The 23,221-nt window shown below is 37.5% G+C and overlaps 1 protein-coding gene across 2 annotated transcripts in view; it reads left to right on the plus strand.

Annotated features, from left to right (window-relative positions):
* Positions 1-23,221, plus strand: part of ZSWIM6 (zinc finger SWIM-type containing 6) — a 215,812-nt gene that overhangs the window by 123,455 nt on the left and 69,136 nt on the right. Inside the window, exon 2 of one of the 2 annotated variants that reach the window (XM_005558859.4) lies at positions 15,615-15,971. In XM_005558859.4, coding sequence (XP_005558916.3) covers positions 15,615-15,971 — 357 coding nt within the window. Of the gene's footprint in view, positions 1-15,614; positions 15,972-23,221 lie in introns of those variants that run through there. The other variant, XM_073993498.1, reaches the window with a different exon arrangement.

Below are 23,221 nucleotides of genomic sequence, written 5' to 3' on the forward strand. Positions count from 1 at the left end.
TAGAGCTGTAGCTGTCATTTATTGTATCTTTTCTTCTATCATATTTTACAGTACTAACATTTATAGGGTTCTGAAGCAGGGAAATAAATTTCTGTTGAAGATTAAACCTTTTCCAATTTCTGACTACCTGTCTACCTTAGAGAAAAGAAGCAATTTTAACCTCAAGTAGCAGGGTTTGTACTGTGCCAAAGAAATTAGTTTGAATGATTATGAAACAGTTGATGAGCTAATGTGTTCAATTTATACATGTATGGCCATTTCCTTTTTCCTCAAAATTCTGGAGCCTGAAAACTAGCCATATAGTTCAGTTCTCAGGCCGTTTTCATTTTGTTGTTTTTGTTTTTATTGAGGAATTTTCCTTGATTATATATCCAATATATTTATATTTTAGGCAAGTAGAGTATCCTTTGTAAACATAACAATTGTGACTAAATAAGTGGCCCCTATATCTTTTTTATCTTTTTTTTTTTTTTTTGAGACAGAATTTCACTCTTGTTGCCCAGGCTGGAGTGCAGTGGTGTGATCTCGGCTCACTGCAACCTCAGCCTCCCAGGTTCAAGCGATTCTCCTGCCTCAGCCTCCCGAGTAGCTGGGATTACAGGCGCCCACCTCCATGCCTGGCCAAGTTTTTGTATTTTCAGTAGAGATGGGGTTTCACCATGTTGGCCAAGCTGGTCTTGAACTTCTGACCTCAGGTTATCCACCAGCCTCGGCCTCCCAAAGTGCTGGGATTACAGGCGTGAGCCAATGCACTCAGCCCCATATGTCTTTTGACTAGTATCTGACGATACTGAAGTATTTGTGTTTTTGTCTGCATTTAATCTGTATGTTATTTTAGTTTTATGATGAAATAGGGCAATAATCAGTCATTGAATCATATACATTATGCCAGTTATTTCTCAAATTTCCCCCCTCTTTAATTCCCATTGAAAACCTCTTCTAGAATTAGTCTTGTTTTATCATTTGATGCCCCATATTATGTGGACTATATTTAAATCGTCATCTATTCTCAAGAATGGATAATAATACAGTCTTTTTGAGGTTGGATACATATATTTGCCTCTGAGCATGGAGGTGCTTGGATAAGTATTCTAGTTACCTCTAAATGACTGGAAATATACCAAATAAACATTTGAAATACACCAAATAAACAAGAATACAATAAAATTCTTAAAAAGCATCCTCAAAAGTCTTTATTATAAACCGAAGAGAAAAATAACTTGAGACAAAAGTCTAGGTTTTCACCGTGCATTTTGACTATGAGTATATATATTTTGGCTGCTTTTGACTTACTTAGAATCTAAAAATTTTAGAGTTTGAGGATATATGGGGAGATCTACAAGAATGCCCTTAACCTAAATAAATGAGTAGATAACAGAGATCCTAAACTTTGAAATACTCTACATAATTTTGTGCATATTTGGCCCCTTTTTCAGATTCTCTAGTGATCTATGCTCCCTCCCAACCTTCTGAAAAAGAAGGTAAGAGACCACTGATCTAGTCCTTCAGCTTTCTTTTGCAGGTATACAAATGAGGCCAGGCTGGGTGCTGTGGCTCATGCCTGTAATCCCAGCACTTTGAGAGGCTGAGGCAGGTGGATTACTTGAGGTCAGGAGTTCGAGACCAGCCTGGCCAACATGGAGAAACCCCGTCTCTACTAAAACTACAAAAATTAGCTGGGTGTGGCGCCGGGCAGTTGTGGTCCCAGCTACTCGGGAGGCTGAGGCAGCAGAATTGATTGAACCCGTGAGGCAGAGGCTACAGTGAGCCGAGATCACGCCGCTGTACTTCAGCCTGGGCGACAGAACAAGATTCCCTCTCAAAAAAAAAAAAAAAAGGCCAAAGACTCCAGGTAAACAGCTAATTAGTAGCAGAGCTGGGATTAAAACTCAAGTCTCTTTCCCAGGTCAATTCTCATTCCATTTTGATTCTGAAGCCTAAGCCACTATGTACGTAATTGCTACTTAATTAGCACTCTTTCACATTTGAAACCATATGAGTTTACATTTCTTGTTAAAAAGAAACAAGTCAAAAATTTGGCAGTGATTCATAGTTATATATTGTAAAATTTATTTTAAATCCTAAAGTTTAGCAACATAAGATAATCATTGTTCATAAATAGCTTTATTGAACAGTTATTTGATATTGAAAGGAAAATTGTAGTTAGATCCCTGGACCAGTAGCTGACTTTTTTTTCTGATTTTTTTTTTATAATGTTATTATCAATATCCAACAAACATGCTCTTTTTGGACTAATAAAATGGAATATATCTGTTCCTTTATATTATAGATGCTTTGCTTTCAGAAGGAGTAAGTAAAAACACATTTCTATTTGTGTATAGTAGTATAGTGTATAGTATTGGTGGAATTTTTGTGAGGGTTTTGCAAAAGTCACCCTTTAATCAGGGATATTATCTACAATAAGAGTTTAGTTCTTAGTCACAACTCTTTCATATATACATCCTGGGAAAGATACATAGATCATTTGCTTTCAGACTTTGCTATCTTGCAGCTTCCCACAATAAAACTCTCTGGTAGAGTATTCAGATTTCATTTAACCTCGTATTAAATAAAAACTTTACATTTTTATTTATTCATTCACTCAACAAGTATTCATGTGTCAGGCACTGTTCTAGGTACTTCTAAGTGCCACCAGATCTTAAGAGTCTTTTTTTCGTATAGCCATGGATCTCTGTTGTGTTACAGAATAAACTCCAATGCAGTATTTTCATGTTAGACTCTTTCAGGTCCTCCCGCAAAGGGAATTTGAGCTTTGCCACTCAAGTTTCAAGGATTTGGATATAAAATATTGTCAACATTTTCTCAACCATGTGAGTCAAGAGTGTGTGGTATTCTGTTTAATCAAATATTAATAGATATTTCTGGTTGATAGTATGCCAGGTGAAGTTTTGACTGTGCTGCACATAACAACAGCATTGATGTATTTTCTTTTGTCTTGCATTATAAGAAGGTTGACTTTCAACGATGTTTACCTTTTCCATTAAATACTTGGTTCTTTCACAGTGGATGAGGGATATCGATGATGTGGTATCTCCAGCCTTTCAGCCATGCATGTCCAGGTAGTCTTCAACTCCTGGAGAAAAATCACAGAATCCTTTCAGTTGGCTCATGCTTATTGATGATTCTAAACTCAGTTGAGCCCATAGTTCTGTTTATCAGCTCTACTGCTTATCCTGAATTATGTGTGTGTGTGTGTGTGTGTGTGTTTTTTTTTTTTTGGATCTTACAGCAGTTATTCTAGACCTTTTACTAGTAAATAGAGTTCATTAGGTGTACTGTTACTGTATGAGTTCTTACAGCAGTTACCATTTTCATGTGCTTTTGAATCTCGAAAAGGGTGGTGAAAATTAATCCAAACTTGTAAGACCTTGGGAACCTTTCCCTCTTCTGTTAACACACATAGAACATGGCTTTGGAAATGGGGGTCTGTACTGTCGTTTCTCTTCTTTCTAAAATTTACATTGTATTAGATATTATCTCTTCTTACTTATTTCCAAATCCAGCTTAATCTGTCTTGTTAACTCAAATTGTCCAATAATGCAGTGACTTCTCAGAACTGGAACCCTGTGTTATTCTTGGATGCCTCCTGGGAGACTTGTATATACATTTCCTGTTGTGCAGTAGGGGATTAAGGAAGTTGTTGTTGAGTAGTCATAATATATAATGTTCATAATATATAATAGATAATAAGAGAAAGAATACATTCTTTTATGTAGCAAAGACAGACAAGGTGATCCATAGGTTTCATTCCATTTTTAAATGGGCTTTATTTTATGTTTCTATATTATTTATTCTATATTTTATATATTTTGCATAGATAAACGCTACCTATATTTATGTACTCTGAAATTTCTTTATACAGCTGGAAATTTTGCCAGCTATATAGAACACGACAAAAAGATATAATGCCCTAAGAATCTCACTTTCAGGCAGATGGGTAAAAATTATGTTGGTAAAAAATACTTACTTGCTTTTGTATTTTATTTTGAAGTTTTAAAAAAATTTCCCCCCAAATGCCAGTGACATAAATGTGACTCCAGCTATTGTCATATTTGTCCTTTCTCTCTCCTCTTCCCTGAGCCAAAGCCACCAGGTCATTTGAGATGACCATTGATTCAACCCTGTAGTAGCCAGGGGAGGTCAAAAGTCTCATGCTATATAAGTGAGTATAGCAACTACCACCCCATATCTTGTCATGATTGGCTCTCTATTACTGCTGCCTCCCTCCATAATGTTTTAGAAATCATTCATTATCTATTTCCCTTTTTTAATAAGTGACAGAAAAAGAGGGAACAAGAAATAGATATTAAATAACTTACCAATGGGGCTAAAATTACTTAATGGCTGAAATTAGAATCAAGAGTCCCAGTCTCTGCCTTGTCTTTCTTTTGAGTTGTGTAGCCCATCCTCTTCTGTGAACTGTGGCTAAGCCATAAGGTGTGTTCAGCATCCAGTGGAAAGCTCTGGAGTGCCCTGTTGCTATAGTAGGCTGGACCAGTCAGTAAGGCAGAGCTGCATTGATGACATCAGTGTTTGTACTGGGGGTGTGGTGATTACCAGGCTCGCAGAAGAGGTGCTAGAAATCATTTATAAGTCAAATTCTTTACTCAGGAAGACTTTGAACACTCATTCAGTGTTAGTGAAAGCACTTGTTTTTATTCTCGTAAGCAGTATGTGTTCGTTGTAGAAATTTCAGGAAAAAACACTTCCCCCCCACAACCAACTAAAGCAAGGAAAATAAAATATTATCTGTAATTACAGTGCTCCAAGATATGGGTGGTAATGACTTAGCCGGTTTTATCTGCATTTTGAACAGATGACCTCTTTGCTTATTTTTCATCATTATGTATTTAAGAAAAAATGTGCCATTTAGCCAGGGTAAAAATATATCTACCTCATTGTTCTTAAAGCATACAAATTGGGCAGAGAGGATTTTCTTCCCAGCTGGCTCTCTACAGTAAGGGAAATGACAATAACTTACAGTCCTGGCAGGAGCTAGTGTTCCTTGAGATTCTTTGAGGAGAGCAGGAGCTCTGACTTTCCTTGGCTTGTCAGGCCATAAATTAGTGAAGATGGAAAGCTGTGGTCACTTTTTCTTCCCAAAACAAGAATTACAAGTCTCCTTACTCTTGCACCCAACTTTGAATTAGTCTTCCCCTCAGTGACAAGGTAGACTGAAGCTGTAAAAAATAATTTTATATACCTCACATGGAAGGCAAACATTAGGGATAAAAGGGGTGTTTTATGTTTTAGTAGAGAGAAATCTTCAAAGGGAAGGTGAAACATTTCTTTAACTGATTAAAACTAAAAGTTGTTTTGTGGCAAAATTAAGTCTTCTAAATTCTTTTCATTTTCCTTCAAATTACATTTTAAAAATGTGCTATGTAAAATTGGAACAACAGAAAAAATTGATAGTAGTTCTATTAGTTTGGAAGTATGGATATATTAGCTATGTATTAGCACAACAACAAACCCTAGTCTATTATTGTAGTAGAATGCCAGCATGCTCCTGGGAGCTTGGCATTTCCAGCAGCAAGTGCACTCACACTGACAGGCTAGGGTTTTAGTGCATGTGTTGAAAACGCCAAGCTTTCCAGAGTATGTGGCATTTCTATTACAATAATGATGATGGCAGGCATTCCATTAAAGGAGTTGTAATGGTTTGTATATAGTCAGTTCTTGTCCTTACAGCTGCCCTACAAAATAGGTATTATTATCCCTTTTTATAGATGAAAACATCAAGGCCAAGTTCAGCGAGCTGAGATAGTGATGGAGCTTGAAGGAAGACCAATCTTGTTTTAGAAGGTGCTAATTCTCTTCAGTCCTGCCCCACCTTGTGCCATCCTGCATTCTGTTGCCTCTGACTTTCTCACATAAGGTCTACTTTGCCTCAAGTGAAAAATGTGTTACTAAAATAGCTGCCTATATATTTTTTTCATTAATTGAATTGTTTCTAATATACAAATAACTCTCAATTGTGAGGAGTCCCAGGGATGTTGTAAAACAGTCTCTTTGCAGAAGTCAATACTCTCTGATTACTTAAAACTTTTTGTATTTTAATTTAGATTTTTAATGAAGATTTTACTGAAAAGATGGTCTAGCTTTAAGTATTAATAACTGTGATAACAGCTTTTGTTATTATGTTATTTTTACTTTTATTTTGTGATGCTCAGACCAGTTTCTGACTTAGAATGGGAACATTTAGGTTTCATAAGAAGCTAGATATTATATATATTTTTAATACCCTGAGTTATACATTCTTCATTGTTCCATTTACTATGTTTGCTCAAGTATGTCTTGGCTAGAAAAGGCTTGTTGAAGCTGTAATTCTAATCTTCTAAGTCAGTGGTTTTTAAACTTCAGTCCCTGGACACTAGCAGTGTCAGAATCACCTGGGTAGAACCAGAAACCTTGGACGTATGGGGTCCAGCAATCTATTATCATATGCACATTCCAGTGTGAGAACCACCCATCTATATGTTCCACATGCCAAGAGTGCTTGTGTGTTCTTTCATCTTAACAAATTCTTCTGGAGCACCTCCTCCAAGAATAGTCCTCTGTGATGGGGATGCCACAGACCCCTGCTATCTCTGAGCTTCCAGTTTAACTTGAAGTATAGAGAGGAGTGGACTCTTAAAAATAGTCTTTCGTTAAGTTAAAGTATCCTGGGCTTGGGGCCAAAGCATTTAGTTATTTGTGGCTTTTACAGTGCAGGGAGGGCATTACTTGGAGGAACCCCATGAGTTCTTTCATTTGATATACTTTCAAGGGCCTGGCCTATTCTAAGAACTGTGCTGGATCCTTGGGCTACAGAGATGAAAGAGCTCTGCCTCCAAGCTTCTTAACCCTAGCAGAGTTTACTCAAGTGTCTGGATCTGTTAGTTTGCTTCACCCTCATCTTTCTTTCTTTCTTTTCTTTTTCTTTTTCTTTTCCTTTTTTTTTTTTTTTTTTGAGATGGGGTTTTGATCTCGTTGCCCAGGCTGGGGTGCAGTGGCGCAATCTCAGCTTACTGCAGCGTCTGCCTCCTGGGTTCAGGCGATTCTCCTGCCTCAGTCTCCCAAGTAGCTGGGATTACAGGCGCACACCAACACACCCAGCCAATTTTTTTTTTTTTTTGCATTTTTAGTAGAGATGGAGTTTCTCCATGTTGGCCAGGCTGATCTCGAACTCCTGACCTCAAGTGATCCTCCCGTCTCGGCCTCCCAAAGTGTTGGGATTACAGGCATGAGCCACCGCTCCTTGCCTCCCTCATCTTTGAAAATCATTTATGTGTTGGAGTAGAAAGGTTTTATTTGTGTAAGTTTATTGTTTGAGATGTAGGAAACTTGTGTTCCCTTCAGTTCTACTTAATCCAGAGTGTGTACTACCACTGCCTCTCCTAGAGAACATCAGTTTCTTCACCTGTAAAAAGGGGAATATGATGCCTGCTTTGCAGGATGGTTGTGAGAATTAAGTGGGTTAGAGCCTGGGCATAGGGCAAGACATTAGGAATGGTTAGCGCCAAAATGTGAGGGCTCATGTTGCAGTGAGGGATCAGGCGAGAGCTCCATCGTGTGGGTGGAAGAATTTGGCTGCCAAAGGCCTACATTCTCCCCTCCCAGGTCTGAGCATACTTTCCCCTTCCTCTTGGCTCTGGTAAACAGAATTAGTCTTCTGTTTCCTCTTCACCACCACCCCTAAAGCAAACAGCCAAGCATTTCCAAAGGTTGTTTTGCTGTGAGCAGCAATGGGAAATAAATAGGTAAAAGGATCTTCTGCTTCCTCCTCATTTACACCCGGTCCTTGGGAGGCAAAACAAAGCATGCAGAGATGCTAAGAGTGCCACTTGGGCACCAAAGGGCTCCAGTAAACTTCATCTGCACTTCAGAAGTTTGGGACCCAGGTGAGAGGCCAAAGTGAGCCCTGAGAGGAAGGAGCAGTGAACTGAGGTGGGGGCAGTGTGGGGTGTGCAGGTGACAAGGGATCCTAGAGAGGAAGGGCTCCAGGGCTGTCCCCACCTTTAAGAAGGGTGGAAGGCCAGAGCTGCTTTCCTTGTATTAGAAAAGGTTGGCATCAGAGAAAGCAGCTTACGTTTAAAAGATTGGGGTAAATAATTTACATTCCTAAGCATTTTTCAGAGTTACAGTTGTGAAAATAATTCAAATTCCACCAATTTTTCTTTTAATCACAACCCCCTTCCCAACTGCCCACCCAGAATCTGAGGCTAGACAATGATTGTTTCCCTTAAATATGCAAGTGAAAATACAGAAATACATCTTGAAAAATTAGTTGATGGCAATTTGTTGTTGGTGGTGAGGAACCCTTATGCACTTCTGGATTTGGTAGGACAGAGTGATACGCCTTTTTTTTTTTTTTTTTTTTTTTTTTTTTTTTTTTTTTTAAATTCAGCACTTCCCCTTAAACTAGTGCTACTTCTAGGTGCCCATTGCAGATATCCGAATTAGTGGATAAGAGTCTTATTTTCAAAAATAATTTTAAATAATTATCTAATGCCACTCATATCTAATACAGGTATTCTGATCACATGGATTCTTGTAAGAAAATGGTGTCTAAGAATCTACATTAACGAGAAAACAACCAATACTGAGCAGAATACTGCTGGGAACTCTTAGTTGGGCCCGTCCAATGCATGCTCCATAAATTTTTATGTTGTTTGTATGGTATACTGTGGTTTACAGTCTGGCCTTTGCATTAATTTGCCATTGTTTTTCTCTCAAATATTAATGAAGTGTAGGAGTGATTCAGTTCCAAATAGGCATTTTTAAGGTGGTCTTAAAATAAAGCTTTTCCTTTAAAAAATGTTTTTTTCGGAAAGATGAAAACCACTTCATTAGTGATTGCTGGCAAAATCTCCTAATGTCTTCCTATAAGCTGTTTAAACTTAGCATTAGAAATTAGTGCTAGAGGATTTAATTAGCCAGCTCACAGGATGCAGTCCCTTTAATTTAGAATTTCCCTTTGAGAAAATTATGGAGTTGAAAGGGAATATGATATTTTATACAAGTTTCCATCTTGGGTCCTTATGTTGTTTGTTCTGCTGATCTGGAAATTGTACATGATTTACATTAAAACTTTTTGTTTTTAATATCGATTATTGTAGTGTGGCGTGTTAGATTAAGTGCAATAGTTCTCAGAGTTGGGAAAGGTAAAAAGGTTTTTTGGGGGGCAATGATTAACTCATCTACTTTACCAAGGTTACATAATCAAGTATTAGTTACTATACATTTGGCTAATGCAGTGGGTTTAGTTAACCAATGAATACATTATCATGGGAGGGTTAACACTTTTGCATTTTTAGACTTGGCTTTAAAAAAATTACAGAAAAGTTCCTCACAACCCTTGCCACCCTTTCAGCCATAACATTACATTGCCTTGGTTTCTGCCTTTAATTTCCCTGGGGGTTCTTTTTATTTAGGAAAAGGGTGAAAGATGTATTTGTGTAAGTGCTACACCAGTGCTTCTGTTAAATTCTTTTTCAACAAAGAATATGTTACTTGGGCACCTTGTACACAGGGCGCATACTTTTTTGGAAAGAATCTGCCATGAAAGCAGTAGTTTTTAGTGTGCATGTTTATTTCATGTCTGCCAGTTTATTTTAGCTTAGAAATTTCCTAATGCTTTGAGTTTATAACAGTCTTTCAGTTAACTGAGTGCATATACATATATGCACAAAATGGCCAACTTTTAGAAATTACTTGTGTATTTTAAAATCCCTTTTTTTCAGTCTGATATCATGTGTCTCCTTGTTCCCTTTTATATGCAATTAAAATTTAACCTAAGATATGAAAAATATGTTTTAAGAAAAGCTTAACCTCTTAAGCTTAATTTGGAATGTCAGTGAAGAATTAAACATTTGCTTTCTAGAAACCTTAATCTTTTTAATGTGAAATTAACATAGATGATTTGAATATGTGTTCATGTGTGAGAACTTTGTCCCTTCAGTGTTTCTCTACTGAGTCTTTTGGACCTACTATAAGATCTAAGTGCAGATAGTGCCACATCAGTATGATGTAGACAAGAGGAGTTCTTTCTTCCACATCTTGGCAGTGCATTATAAGAGCAGTTCTTCAACTTTCTGGTATCACTGTTAATAATGGAAGTGCCCATAGTGCTTTTGCTTATGAGAATTATATCTAATGATATTTACTATGTTTGAAATTAAAAAGGAAAACAAAATTATACATTGAAATAACAGTAACTCACAACATAAACAATATATCTTTATTAAAAAATCTGCAGTTCTCAAAACAAAAATATTTTAGTGAACAGGGTGACACTGTTTTATATTTTTGCAAGCCTCTTTAATGTCTGTCTTAAAAGAAGAGAGCTGGACTTTGCTGTCTGTCTCTATGTTCAGTTTGTAATGATACTGGAATGTGATACCATTACATTACACATTGCATACTAATGTGATACTGGAAAACTAAACATACATTCATGAAGAAGATTTTAAATGGCTAATAATGTCTAGATATAAGTATTTTTTAAAATATTGATCTTGTGGGCCCTCTCAAAGAGACTTAGGAACCTCTTGGGGGGGTCCTAGGACCATACTTTGAGAATCATTGCATTATAACATTTTAGAATCCTTTACGGTTACCAAAAAAGATTCTCCCCTAATACTTTCTAGTTTCTCTCTATATGAAAGTAACACTCTTTCACAAAATTAACTATTTGTGAGTTGACAGAACTTAATAGGAAAATGGGGAAAGAGAGCTGAGTTGAGTAAAGGTATAAGTAACTCTTTGAAATATTTTGGTTTTGCCATCAAATAGCAGTGATTCCTCTAGTATTGTCTGACTGACTTAACTGAGACATTCTCAGTGATCCCTCTCATTTTCCAAGCCATCTCCACAGGCTAGACCCCTCCTCCCCTCAAGATTCCAGTAGCTTAGAAAAAGAAAGTGTTATGGGTGAAAGGGAATGTGTTCGACACCCCTCCCCTGTTTCTCCAGCTGGGAAGGGAAGGAAAGGGAAATAAAATTTAATGAGCACTTTTACTATGTGCCAGGTGCTTTACATATGTTATTTCATTTTAATTCCCCAAACAACCCTAGGAGGTATTTCTAGCCACATTTTGCACACAAATAAAGCAAGATTCAGAGAGGTTAAATATTTAATATAAGATACATAGCATTTAAGTGGCAGAACCTGATCCAAACCAAAGTCTGTTCCCAAGGACTACACAACACTATGCCTTGGTTTGTGCTTCGTTTTTCTTCAGTTCGTGCAGATTAAGAATGTGGATTCTAACATTTTATTGGGTTCTGTGACAGCATGATGATAAAACAGTTTGACTGTTCTGTGAAGCTCTTGTGGAATTAACTGTCTTTCACTGGTTATGTTTTATAAAGTCAAATAAATATTTTAAGAAAAGGTTTGCATAATTTCAGTTTTAGTTCTACAGTTAATTATCCGTGTTTTTCCATGGAGTGCAGGATTGTCCCTTTTGTATGCTCAATTCTGTCATATAGAACAGCTAACTATCCCAGAGGAAGATTCTGCATTTGCAGCCCTAAAACAGCCGGTCATCATAGTTTGTCAAAACTCCAGAAAGGCAAAAATCAGTTCTCAGGAACATTGTTTTGTCTTGAAACAAAACCTAAGAGGTAAGACCAGCTGGGGGGTGTCTTACAGCCTTATTGGGATTATTGAGGGAGGAACAGTGTCCTTGTTTGTCCTGTGGGTTCTCTCGTATGATTTAGGATCCGCAGAGAATGAGTTGGTAGAATTTCAAAGAAGGTTTCTCAAATTGGAGAGGCCAAAATACACCACTATACAATCCTGAAGTAGTCTTGGTCGAATTCCTGCATATTGACTGAGTCATTGTATTGCGTAGTCTTACAAAGTAATATACCAGCTGCCCTTTATGTGTATGTGTATAATTTTCCTGTATTTAAAGTAAAACCTCTCTCCTTTAACATGCTCACCTAAAGGTAAGGGGAGCCACCCCTAGCCCTGCCAAACAAAACAAAACAATAGGCCTCAGAGCATTAAATAGCTGCCACAAAGCTAGTCAAATTAAAGATGCCATTACCTGAGGACAAAGAAGTTTCTATAAAGTTAGCAGTATAGGAGAGGAGTCATCCTGGTAGCTGATGGTGGAGAAAGGTAACAAAAAGAGCCTACTTTAAAAATACTGGCATCTGCAGTTGTCTGTTGGAGTTCTTCCCCATTCAGTAACACCCTAAATGGTCACCTGATTGGGGGGCAGAGTAGAATTTATGACATTTAGAAATACTTTTGCCAAAAATGGTTGGATTTTTTGGGCATTTGCAAGATAATCTAGAATTACTTGGAAAATGAACATTCATAAAACACCTTAATCTTTGATGATCTCAGAATATTAAGTGTTATGCTATAAGACATGTATATGTTTATTTGTGCTTTCACATTTCTCTTGGATTTAAATTGTTTTGGAGGTCACAATATTTTATTGTTTGCTTTTTAAAACACTTTACAAGAATAGTAAATTTTAAGTAACAAAACTGTATAATATGTGGGATTCCCTTCTGCATAATTGTGTGATGTCAAGATTCAATATACTTCTTTTCTGACTTGTACTGTATAACTCATGTGAATAAAGCAGGTCATTTTTGTAGAAACTATTTGAGGGCCTCACCAGTTTTTATAAGGCCTTTTTTTTTTTAGGCAGAGTCTCCCTCTGTCACCCAGGCTGGAGTGCAGTGGCGCGATCTTGGCTCACTGCAAGCTCCGCCTCGCGGGTTCACGCCATTCTCCTGCCTCAGCCCCCGCCCCCCCACCCCCAAGTAGTTGGGACTACAGGCGCCTGCCACCACACCTGGCTAATTTTTTATATTTTTAGTAGAAACGGAGTTTTCAGCATGTTAGCCAGGATGGTCTCGATCTCCTGACCTCGTGATCCGCCCGCCTTGGCCTCCCAAAGTGCTGGGATTACAGGCATGAGCCACCGTGCCTGGCCAAGGCCTTTTCTTTGATAGTTAAATCAGTCTTTTTTGAAGCATCTGTTATGTTATCTTCGGGTAGACTCTTTAAGTACTAACTGGTTTAACTCTTGGATCCTTAATTGTCTTGGCTTTGCCTGTGATTAGAATCGTTCTCCATCTTCAAGGCGTGGGGATGGGGAAAATGTTATCTCCAATATCACTTTTGCAGAGAGACAAAGACACTGAGTTGGTTGGTGAAGAGAAATGTGACAGTGTTAAGTGGGAAGAGACTGATTTTATAAATGGTCAGTTTTCCTATTAACTGGTTTGCCTGTGCAAGTACATATATGACAGGTGGAAAACACGAGTTTGCCTTGAACTAAATGCACAGAATGTGCTTGGGAACTTTCCAGACTCTCTCTTATGATCCCTTGGTAATTTTCTTGTCTTGATCTGTGCCTGTCCCAAGAATTTTTAATTATTGTGGGTTTATATTACATCAGCATATATTACAGCAAGGCCGCCCTCGTTATTCATTTTTGAGATTTGCTGGAGTGTTTACTTTTTCATGTGACTTTTTCTTTATGGGAACATAGATATTTAAAAATTTTAGAATATTTACTATGTACCCTTTCTTTAATTGTGGTTTTTCAGAAAAAGTTGTTGATTAAAAGACATAAAGGAGACTGGAATATCCATTCTGAAACAAAATATTTGTGGAAGAAAACCAAAGATTATTATATGACAATTCTCAAAATTTCTTATTGTGAAGCAGTAATAGTGACTTGTTTTTAGGGAATGCTCTTTTTTCATTGGTGCATTTGATAAAGATTATTGCAACACCTTTCTCATTTTACTAAATGTTGCTGAGAATGATCAAGGTGAAATTATATTACCTCTGAAAGATTTCTTAGGAGTAGCATTTCTTTCAACTGTCTGACCTGGGTGGACTCTGCGGGGGAGGACAGTAAGCGGGGTTCAGATGTCCTGTGTGTAAACCCTTACCATTGTCTGGCCGTCATTCTTGAATTTTACCTCTGCAGCTCCATGTGCACCACCCCTTCCGGAGTCCCCACATGGTAGCAATCCTTTTCTTTGTGAATGAAGGGGAACTGGAAGAAACAGTGGCCAGCTAGATGAATTTTATTAAAGTAGCATCAATAGAGGAAGGCTGGGAAAGAGCCCAGGGCTTCACTGTGTAGCATTCAAGTTTCAGGCACCTGAAATCCTGAGGTCAGTCTGAGTTGTGGAGGTTCCCAAAACTATATTTTTCTTACTCCCTTCAGGCTTATCCTTGGCCACTGTTTATGGCTTTGAGAGAGAGAGAGGTTGGGATTGAATGGATGCTCCCCCTTACCATCCACCCCAATTTAGGACAGCCTTCCTATGCAATATAGGGAAAGAGAGCATGGAGAAGTTGTCCTCTGGCCAAGCCGGTCAGGACTGCCTGGTGGGCGGTGGTGGTAGAAGGCAGTAAGCTGTAGCTAGTGCTGTCCAAGGGGAAATGGCCACCGAGGCTGGGTGAATGCCTCATGTGTGGATCGTTATAGGCAGCAAAACGGCCATTGGTCATGGAGCTCATAGAGCAGGGGTCCCCCAACCCTGGGCCGTGGCCCAGTACCGGTGGACTTAGATTCTCATAGGAGCGCAAACCCTATTGAGAATTGGACATGTGAGGGATCTAGGTTGCATGCTCCTTATTAGAATCTAATGCCTGATGATCTGAGGTGGAACAGTAGAAGTTTCATCCTGAAACCATCCCCTTCCCCCATCCATGGAAAATTATCTAATTGTCTTCCACAAAACTGGTCCCTGGTGCCAAAAAGGTTGGGGACCACTGTCATAGAGGATTTCTGTGTGGGTGTAAGTTTAAGGTATAAGGCCTCTTAAGGCTTTTTCCACCTTGGTAATTTTGTACCGTGTGTGTGTGTGTGTGTGTGTGTGTGTGCGCCCGTGTGTGTAATAACCATACATCTGTATAGCTTTCCTCTGTATGTGACATGGAAGAGAATCATCATTATGAGTTACTTAGGTGGTAGTGTATATGAGATTTGGTGGGCCCTGCAATTCTATAAGCAGTTGCTGCTCATAGACATTGCTGTATTGGGATATACGTTATGCATGTTACAGAAAGGATTATTAAATTTAAAAATTTCTCTGGTCAAAGTTTGTGAAAGGGACCCCCTTAGAGTTGCAATATTGGTTGGTTGGGGCCAGCTAGTGGCTGCCTAGAATAAAGGTGGGGAGAGTTTGTTTTTGAGAAGAAAGCTGAGCTGACTGACCCTACTTTAAAAAAGGAGTAGAAAAAAGAAGAAAACCACTGATCCCACTGATCTAGGGGATTATTGTCTTGTATACCCTGATTCAGAGTAGAGTAATGATGGCCTCTGAGTGCTGTAATCTAACCACTTCCTATAGGTATGATGGTAATGTACGGCAATATATGTTTTCATATGGTTGTGTAAAATACTTCAGCATATCTGTTGAATACCTTTTTTTTTTTTTTAACCTGTAAGGTGCTGGTGCTAGTAGTGGTTAGTGGCCTGAATGTTTTTACTTGAATATAAAGGCTGTCATATTTTTTTCTTGCTGCTGTCAAGTCCCACACATTTCAAAGAATTAGAGCATTTCATGGCATCTGAATGCAGAAGCTAAACCCTCCCTTTCTTTCTTTCACCCTCAAGGTTTCCACTTGAGCGGCACAGTGACAGAACCTGCAATACAATCGGAGCCAGAAACTGTTTGCAACGTGGCCATCAGCTTTGATCGTTGCAAGATTACCTCAGTGACCTGCAGCTGTGGAAACAAGGACATATTTTATTGTGCCCATGTTGTGGCACTGTCTTTATACCGCATCCGCAAGCCAGATCAGGTCAAACTGCATCTTCCCATTTCAGAGACTCTCTTTCAAATGAATAGAGACCAACTGCAAAAGTTTGTACAGTATTTGATCACAGTGCACCACACAGAAGTTTTGCCAACTGCTCAAAAATTAGCAGATGAAATTCTTTCCCAAAATTCAGAAATCAACCAAGTTCATGGTGAGTATAGACATTGACTCTTTAAATGTCCTCTCTGGATCCTTTTTCACTTATAAATTCAATTATTCTGCATAAAAATGAATTAAATGTAAAATAGGTCATCAGCATTGCTCTTAGTTGGTCAAAAGAGATTTTTACATTTGTATTCTAAAACATTTCTTTTGAAGTGTTTTGTGTTAGGTGCCAAGCCTTTTGTGCTCAGAAAAATCATACATGTTAAAGCTTGGTTCTTATACTTCCTTTATATTTAGTCACATTTCATCAAGTACTAGATATTAGTTATGCAGAGCACTTATTTAATTCACCCTTGTCAATACACTGACTTGTGCCTATTGTGAATTTTTTCATTTTCTTTTAAAATTTATTTTCCAGTGCAGGAAAGTTTCTGATCAGTTGCCTCATATTAGGAAAATAAATTGTTTTTAGAAAAACATTAGAGCTTGTTTAGAGAGAATTTGGAATGTGAATATTTTGTATAAGAAAATACAAAAAGGTTTCTTTTAAATCTTCTATACATTGAACATGTTTTCTCATTTATTTGTAAACACATTTATCGAGTGTTTATTTTATGCAGTGCAAATATGTCAACTTACAAGAATATATACGTGCAACTTTTCAGAAATATACCTACCACTTATTTCCTAGAGTACATTAATATAAGATAAATAATGTTGTCAAAACATAGGTTGCTTGTATTTTTAAAACATTTGGACATAATTTTAAAAATATTTAAAAATGTTGAAAAATTAATGCAGTTTTGACTAAACAGCTCTGGGACCTAACGTTGTTACATTTCTTTATTTATATTGATTTGAAATCTAGGACTAGTCTCTCAACCCTATTCTTTTAGGTTTTCTTTAGTGGGTTAGTTGATACAGCAAATAAAAATGTTTCAAAAAAGCAGTTTGAGGTCCTTTTTTGTAAACTTTAAAAATTATGAGATATAAAAATGTAGAAAAGTACATATAATATGAATCTGCAGATTAACAAAGTGAACTATCACCCAGGTTAAGAAATAGATGGCTCTTAGCACTTGAGAGGGCCCCAAGTACCCCCTTTCAGTCACAAGTTCCTTTCTCTTCCCCTTGGTAACCACTACCTAGTTTTAAAGTTATCACTTCCTTTGCAGTTTGTGTTTTGTTGTTTTTGACATCATTAAACATTGATTTAGTTTTATCTGGTTTTAAACTTTGTATAAATGGAATAATACAGTATGATTCTTGTATTACCTGACTTCTTTCACTCAGAATCATGTTAAGATTTACCCATACTTTTTCACATACCTGTAATTTATTCATCTGGTGAAGCACTGTCTAGTAGAAATATAACATGAACCTTCCCATAGAAATAGAATATTAACCACATGCATAGTTTTAAATATTTTAATAGCCACATTTTAAGAAGTGAAAAAGAAACAAGTAAAATTAATTTTGGTAGTATGTTTTCTTTCGCTCAGTATATCTAAAATATCGATCCAACGCATATCATAATATTCATAAATGTTCAAGAAAAATGTTGTTATTTTACTTTTTTTCATGTTAAGTCTGTGAAATCTGGTTTCTGTTACACACCTCACAACATAGCTCGAAACACTGGTAGCTACACTGCAAGTGCTCAGTAGCCACATGTGGCTAGTGGCTGCCACGTTGGACAGCACAGCTCTAGAGTCTTCTGAGTATGAGAATACTACTATTTATTTGTCTGTGTTCACTTTTGATAGGCCTAGTTTTGAAAGGAGCTGCTGTGAACATTCTTTTACAAGTCTCCTGGTGCTGCGAGATACTTCTAGCGTGGTTTCTCTGTCAGAGGAAATCCACATAGTTGTATTTCTTCTAGTATTCCCCATATCAGGCTCAGCTTTACTAAAGTAGCCATCATAAGGTGTGTAAAGCGTTTGACTTGGTAGAGTCTGCCAATGTTAAATAACAGGAGTGTAAACAACGCTGCCACAGAAGTACCTTCAGCCCTTCAAAAGCGCATGTATTCAAGGACTTTTTCAAGTAGGCTTCTGCTCTGTCATATCATCTGCCTCAAATCTTGCTGCCTTGTGAAAATTCAGGCCAGCTAACGGTCATCCCAGAGATTTCTCTGTTTGTGGCTTCTTACTAAATTGTACATTGGAAGCGGAGAACAGAATATACTGTTTCTTCAAACTTTTATGCATTCTCTCCTTTCCCTCCTTTTTTCCTTAGGTCATGTAATCCGCTAGGATCACTTTGTTCTCTTGAGCTTTAGTAAAACTGAAAGCCTCCATCAGTAATGAGTTGCTTGTTCTGCATTTCTCTTGCTTGTTTTGAAGGATAGTAGCCCCTAAAGTTTCTTATCGGGAAGATTTTTCAGTCTGTGTTGAAATAATGGAACTAATGAAACAATGTAAACTAAAGTTGGATGAGATAATGTGTTCACATGATGTAGTTCTTTCATAGTTTCTAAAATAGGAAAGCCTATCAAGGATAGATTGCAGGTTACCTTTAGAGTCAATATGATTTCCTAGTAACTTGTGTATAGGAACAGCTTCTCCAGAGCAGTGAATTTGAGCAATTTATCCCGCCAGCTTTCTCTTCACTTAATTTATCATCAAATTTGCTCTCAGCCTGGAAATGGACCAATTACATGAGCTGCCTTCCTGCCTTCCATTCTAGTTTGACAAGTGGTAAAAAAGAAGAGAGGTAGGAAGCAAGCCATGGTGACCTTAAGTGATGAAATGGGAAATCTGCTCCCTAGAGGGTCTTATTTTAATTGTTAATGACTTAATAGGGGGTGGGATTAAAAATGTTTTACAAAAAAAAAAAAAAATGTTTTGCAGTTACTTGACAACATGATCCCACCTGCCTATAAAGATCTGTATGTAAGGCACTCTCTTTTAAGAAATCTGTTTCTAAAGCAGTACTTTCTTGCATGGTTTTGTGGATACACTTTTTCTTTGAGACAAAAGTCTTGAACATGAATATTGGGAGGATTTAATTTTTCTCTGAGGAAAAGCATCACTTTTACCTCACATAAATAAAAGAGTTAAGATATGATTTAGACTTGATTAGTAGGCATCATAAAGACAAGGTTTAGCTTATCCAAATCTTTTTTGAAAGAAAGGCATATTATATATAATTTATGAGTAAATGCAAAATATGTTGTTAACAGTAGGTTTTTCCCCTTTTCCTTGTGAACTTAACCTAGTAGTTGTTCTTAGTAGTTGTTTTTCTTATTATTTTACAATATTTTATTTTTTAAAGGTTTATTCTGGGGAATTAAAGTTTTTCAAGCCTATTTCACACACATTGTTCTTCACAATTTCCTTGTGAGCAATATTCTTGCAATTTTTATAATTGCAGTAGTTTGTAGATAAAGAAATCAAGGAGAATGAGTTTAGTGACTTATCCAAGGTCACAGATTCAGTGAAAGTTGTTGGAATATAATTTGTCATCATAATAGTTCAGTCCTTGTCAGTAGACCATTTTACATTTCAATATGTTTTCATAAAATTTCCCACATAATTTTAATTAGATTATAAAATTAACCACTACATGCTAAAAGAGGCTGTAAGATAGTTCATGTTAATGGCCCACCAAGGAGATTGCCAGTTGTAGTTCTGTATTTTTAAAGCAAAATTGTTTGCTCTTGGTTTTATAATCTAATAAAACTTTCTAGTGTCCATATTTTTAAAAAAGAAGCTGGTGTCTTTGCTAAGTACTTTTCTAGAGACTTACAGATTTTCAAGTGCTAACCCCATTCTTGTAGTTAATTAACTTGGTCTTTTCTGTCCTTTATGCTTCCTATTAAAGGAGATGTATTGTAGATTGGTAAACTGTGGTGTAGGGACAGAACACTGAACTTGAAATCTAGAGGCCTAGAATCCAGTATTGTCTCCACTACATATTACCTGTGTGACCTTGGATGGGACCCATTTTTTCTCGTATTTAAAATGCTCATAATCTTCTCTATCAGTGTTGGGATAATTTTAATCATATGATGGATAATTATAAAAAAGATAACTGACCTTACTTCACATTGGGGTATCCACAAGTACTCATAGTTAAGAAGAGAGAAGCCGGTAAAGGGATGGATAGTACTATAATTGGAGGTCAGATTGCTTTCCCCTGACTTTCTGGCACATATTTCCTCCTCTTTTATTTTCTCTCCTACGGCTTTTCTTACACTAATCTTCCTATGGGCTAGCCTGTACTGGGCAGATTACCACAAGGAAGGACAGTCTGAGGGGAAACTGGCCTTGACCGCAACCGAGAATAGAGGAAAAAAGGAAAGGATCATTTCAGTGGCCCTTTTATTCCCATGGCCTGGACTAATCCTGAAAGTAGCCCAGACTTACCCCTCACTTCCCTGTCATGTGCCCAGAGATGCCATCTCAGCTAGCCAAATGTAGAAGGCATTTATTCACATATTGGATGAGGATTGACATATGACATCTAAGATCTCTTCCGCTCTGTGTCTTTGCTGGTGGTTATCTACAAAGGCATAGGAGGAACCTAGGCTCTGTACTGCAAAGGTGTACCTTCTGTAGCTTCACCCAGGCGTGCATTCATGTGTTGTTCTTCCATTTCAATTTGTTTGAGCATGGTTCTTACACAACCAAGACCAAGAATTCCATTCATGTCTGCCTGTCCTGCTTAACCTTGCCTCTGAATGCCTTTGTGTCCTGGCCACGTTGTATGTCAGTCTATTCAGACTATGCCAGGTATTAGCAAACAAACAAGCAAATCTATTCAGCAGTCCCATCTTCATTGCATAGCTCTTCATTTTCATTTGATTGTGAGCTTTATCAGGCTGAAACTGTGGCCTGTGTATCCTGATAGCTTCTGTAAGCACAATACTTAAGACGTAATAAGGACTCATATCTGTTAAGCAAAAAGTATGACTGTCATTTTTCATTCTGTTTTGTTCTTAGTAGGAAGTGGGTATTTATTCTTTAAAGACATGTACACTTTTATGTTCCAAATCTACCAGTGAGTGACAGCTGGAGTCATCTGATGGAGGCCTCATGTCACATTTTCCTTCCTTTTATTTCCCTGTGGATGGTTGTGTTTATTGTAATTGGGCTTGCCTTAGCAACCAGTTTTTGCAGGTATCCTAGGGAGGTAATTTGATTGTTAGTATCATACCCTTTCTGTTGTATAATAGAACATTCTGGTGTTGACAGTTGGTAAAACAAAGGTATGGTCTCCTGATGGTCTGTATAATTAGCAAATATATTCTGTAGGAGATAGTTCAAGTCGCTTTCACTATACCATCTTTAAAGTGCAGTAGAGTGAAACTTAAAGAAAATTTATAAAAGAAGAATTCATGTAGTAGTATTGAACTATCTAAAAAGGCAAGTCCTCATTTTTTTTCCCATTCCCAAAAGCTCCCTTAGTCTCCAAAACCACCCTTATTCTCACAAGGCAGGCACTGTGGAGAGCATGGTTCATATTCTGAGACATTTTTCCTCATGAACACACATGTGCAGACATGTGCACACATATATATGAAGTTTTAAAATAAAGAATTCAGAAAATAGTCTTCAGTTTTCTTCTCTTAATATGTCATGAATATCTTATGTTAGTACTCTTATTATGTAGTTCTGTTTTAATTGTAGTACAGTATTTGTAGTATGGATATATTTAGCTTTTAACTCACTGAATGACTTTGAGGAGGTTGTTTGCATTTTTCCCTGTATATACACTGTTGCTGTGACCATCTTTATGTGTGAATGTGTGTGTGTGTATGTGTGAATTTGTATAGATGTAATAGATTCTTAGTAGTAGAAATGCCAGAATAAATGATATATGCATTTTGAATTTTGTAAGTACTGCTGAACTTCCCTTCAAAAATTACTAGTTTTACCCTTAAGTTGTAAGTAAAACTTGATGTTTCTATAAGGATGTTTTTAGGCTGGGCTTGGTGGCTTATTATGCCTGTAATCCTGGGACTTTGGGAGGCTAAGGTGAGTGGATCAGTTGAGCTCAGGAGTTCAAGACCAGCCTGGCCAACATGGTGAAACCCTGTCTCTAGTAAAAATACAAAAATTAGCTGGGCATGGCAGCGTGCGCCTGTAATCCCAACTACTTGGGAGGCTGAGGCAGGAGAACCACTTGAACTTGGGAGGCGGAGATTGCAGTGAGCCGAGATCACACCACTGCCTTTCAGCCTGGGTGACAGGGCGGGACTCTGTCTCAAAAAAAAAAAAAAAAAAAAAGTGTTTTAAAAAAACGGATAAAATCTATGATGTACAGGTGATCCCTTTTTTTTTTCTTAATATGAAAAGTTTTTGCATTTCACTTTATTGCCAAAGAAGAAGTCTTTGAACTTATGTCTCTCAATTAGGAGGAATTATAAATCTCTAGCCCACGAGGAATTTGTTGGGGAATGCAAAAACAGCCAGGTTACTTTTAGCCCAATACCCTTCATCCTCTCTTCGCCTCCACATCTTGCCTTCCCTCACACTCTTTAGTCATCTCTGACACCATCCCAACCCTCATAATTTAAAAAAGATTGCTGCCAGCTGTGATCAGTTTCCTTGCCCATCCCTCTCTCATTGAGCTGGCCTCCGATCTCTCCCGTTTGGCTAGAAGAGCTTATCATTCCCATCTCCCCCACAGTGGCGTTTCTCATACCTCCCACTGTAAAACTATTCAGAGTGTTTAAGAGTTCCAGCTTTGAAGTTGGGCAACTTAAGTTAGAATACTGGCCCTTTGCTTTCCAGCTTTGTTACCAAGGGGCAAGTAACTGAATCTCTTCAGGCCTCGGTTTTCTTGGTTGTCAAATGTGGACAATGAAGACTGCCCATTTTATAAGGTCAGGATGGTCAAGGAGTAAAAGTGAGCTGCTATTACCGTCATCATTGTGATGTGGCAGTTGATAGGAGTCCTCAAGGGCAGTGGTAAATATTTAAGGAAAATATTTGTGAACCAGTTTTTTTTTAAAGTCTTTTAAAAATAATTGGAGTCAACTATTCTTAAAGCCTGAAAACATAGTAGATCTCTTTTAATGAATCTGAAGAGTTGAATTATGTAAAAATAAGACTTCCTGAGAACTTTGCATTTAAATATCCTTATTTGTGTACTGAGTAATCATTAATACATTTATTAGATAAGTAATGGAAAATAACGTACCTGAAAAGCACTCTGGGTTTATACTCTGCAGTTTTTAATGAGCATTAGAGAATGTACAAATACTTTATTGCTTTTTTCCATATAAAATACCTGATTATTTCTGTACATGAATACCTATACTATTGAACTGCTGAAGTAAATTAAATG

Source organism: Macaca fascicularis, chromosome 6 (genome assembly GCF_037993035.2).
Source record: "Macaca fascicularis isolate 582-1 chromosome 6, T2T-MFA8v1.1".
Classification (NCBI taxonomy): domain Eukaryota; kingdom Metazoa; phylum Chordata; class Mammalia; order Primates; family Cercopithecidae; genus Macaca; species Macaca fascicularis.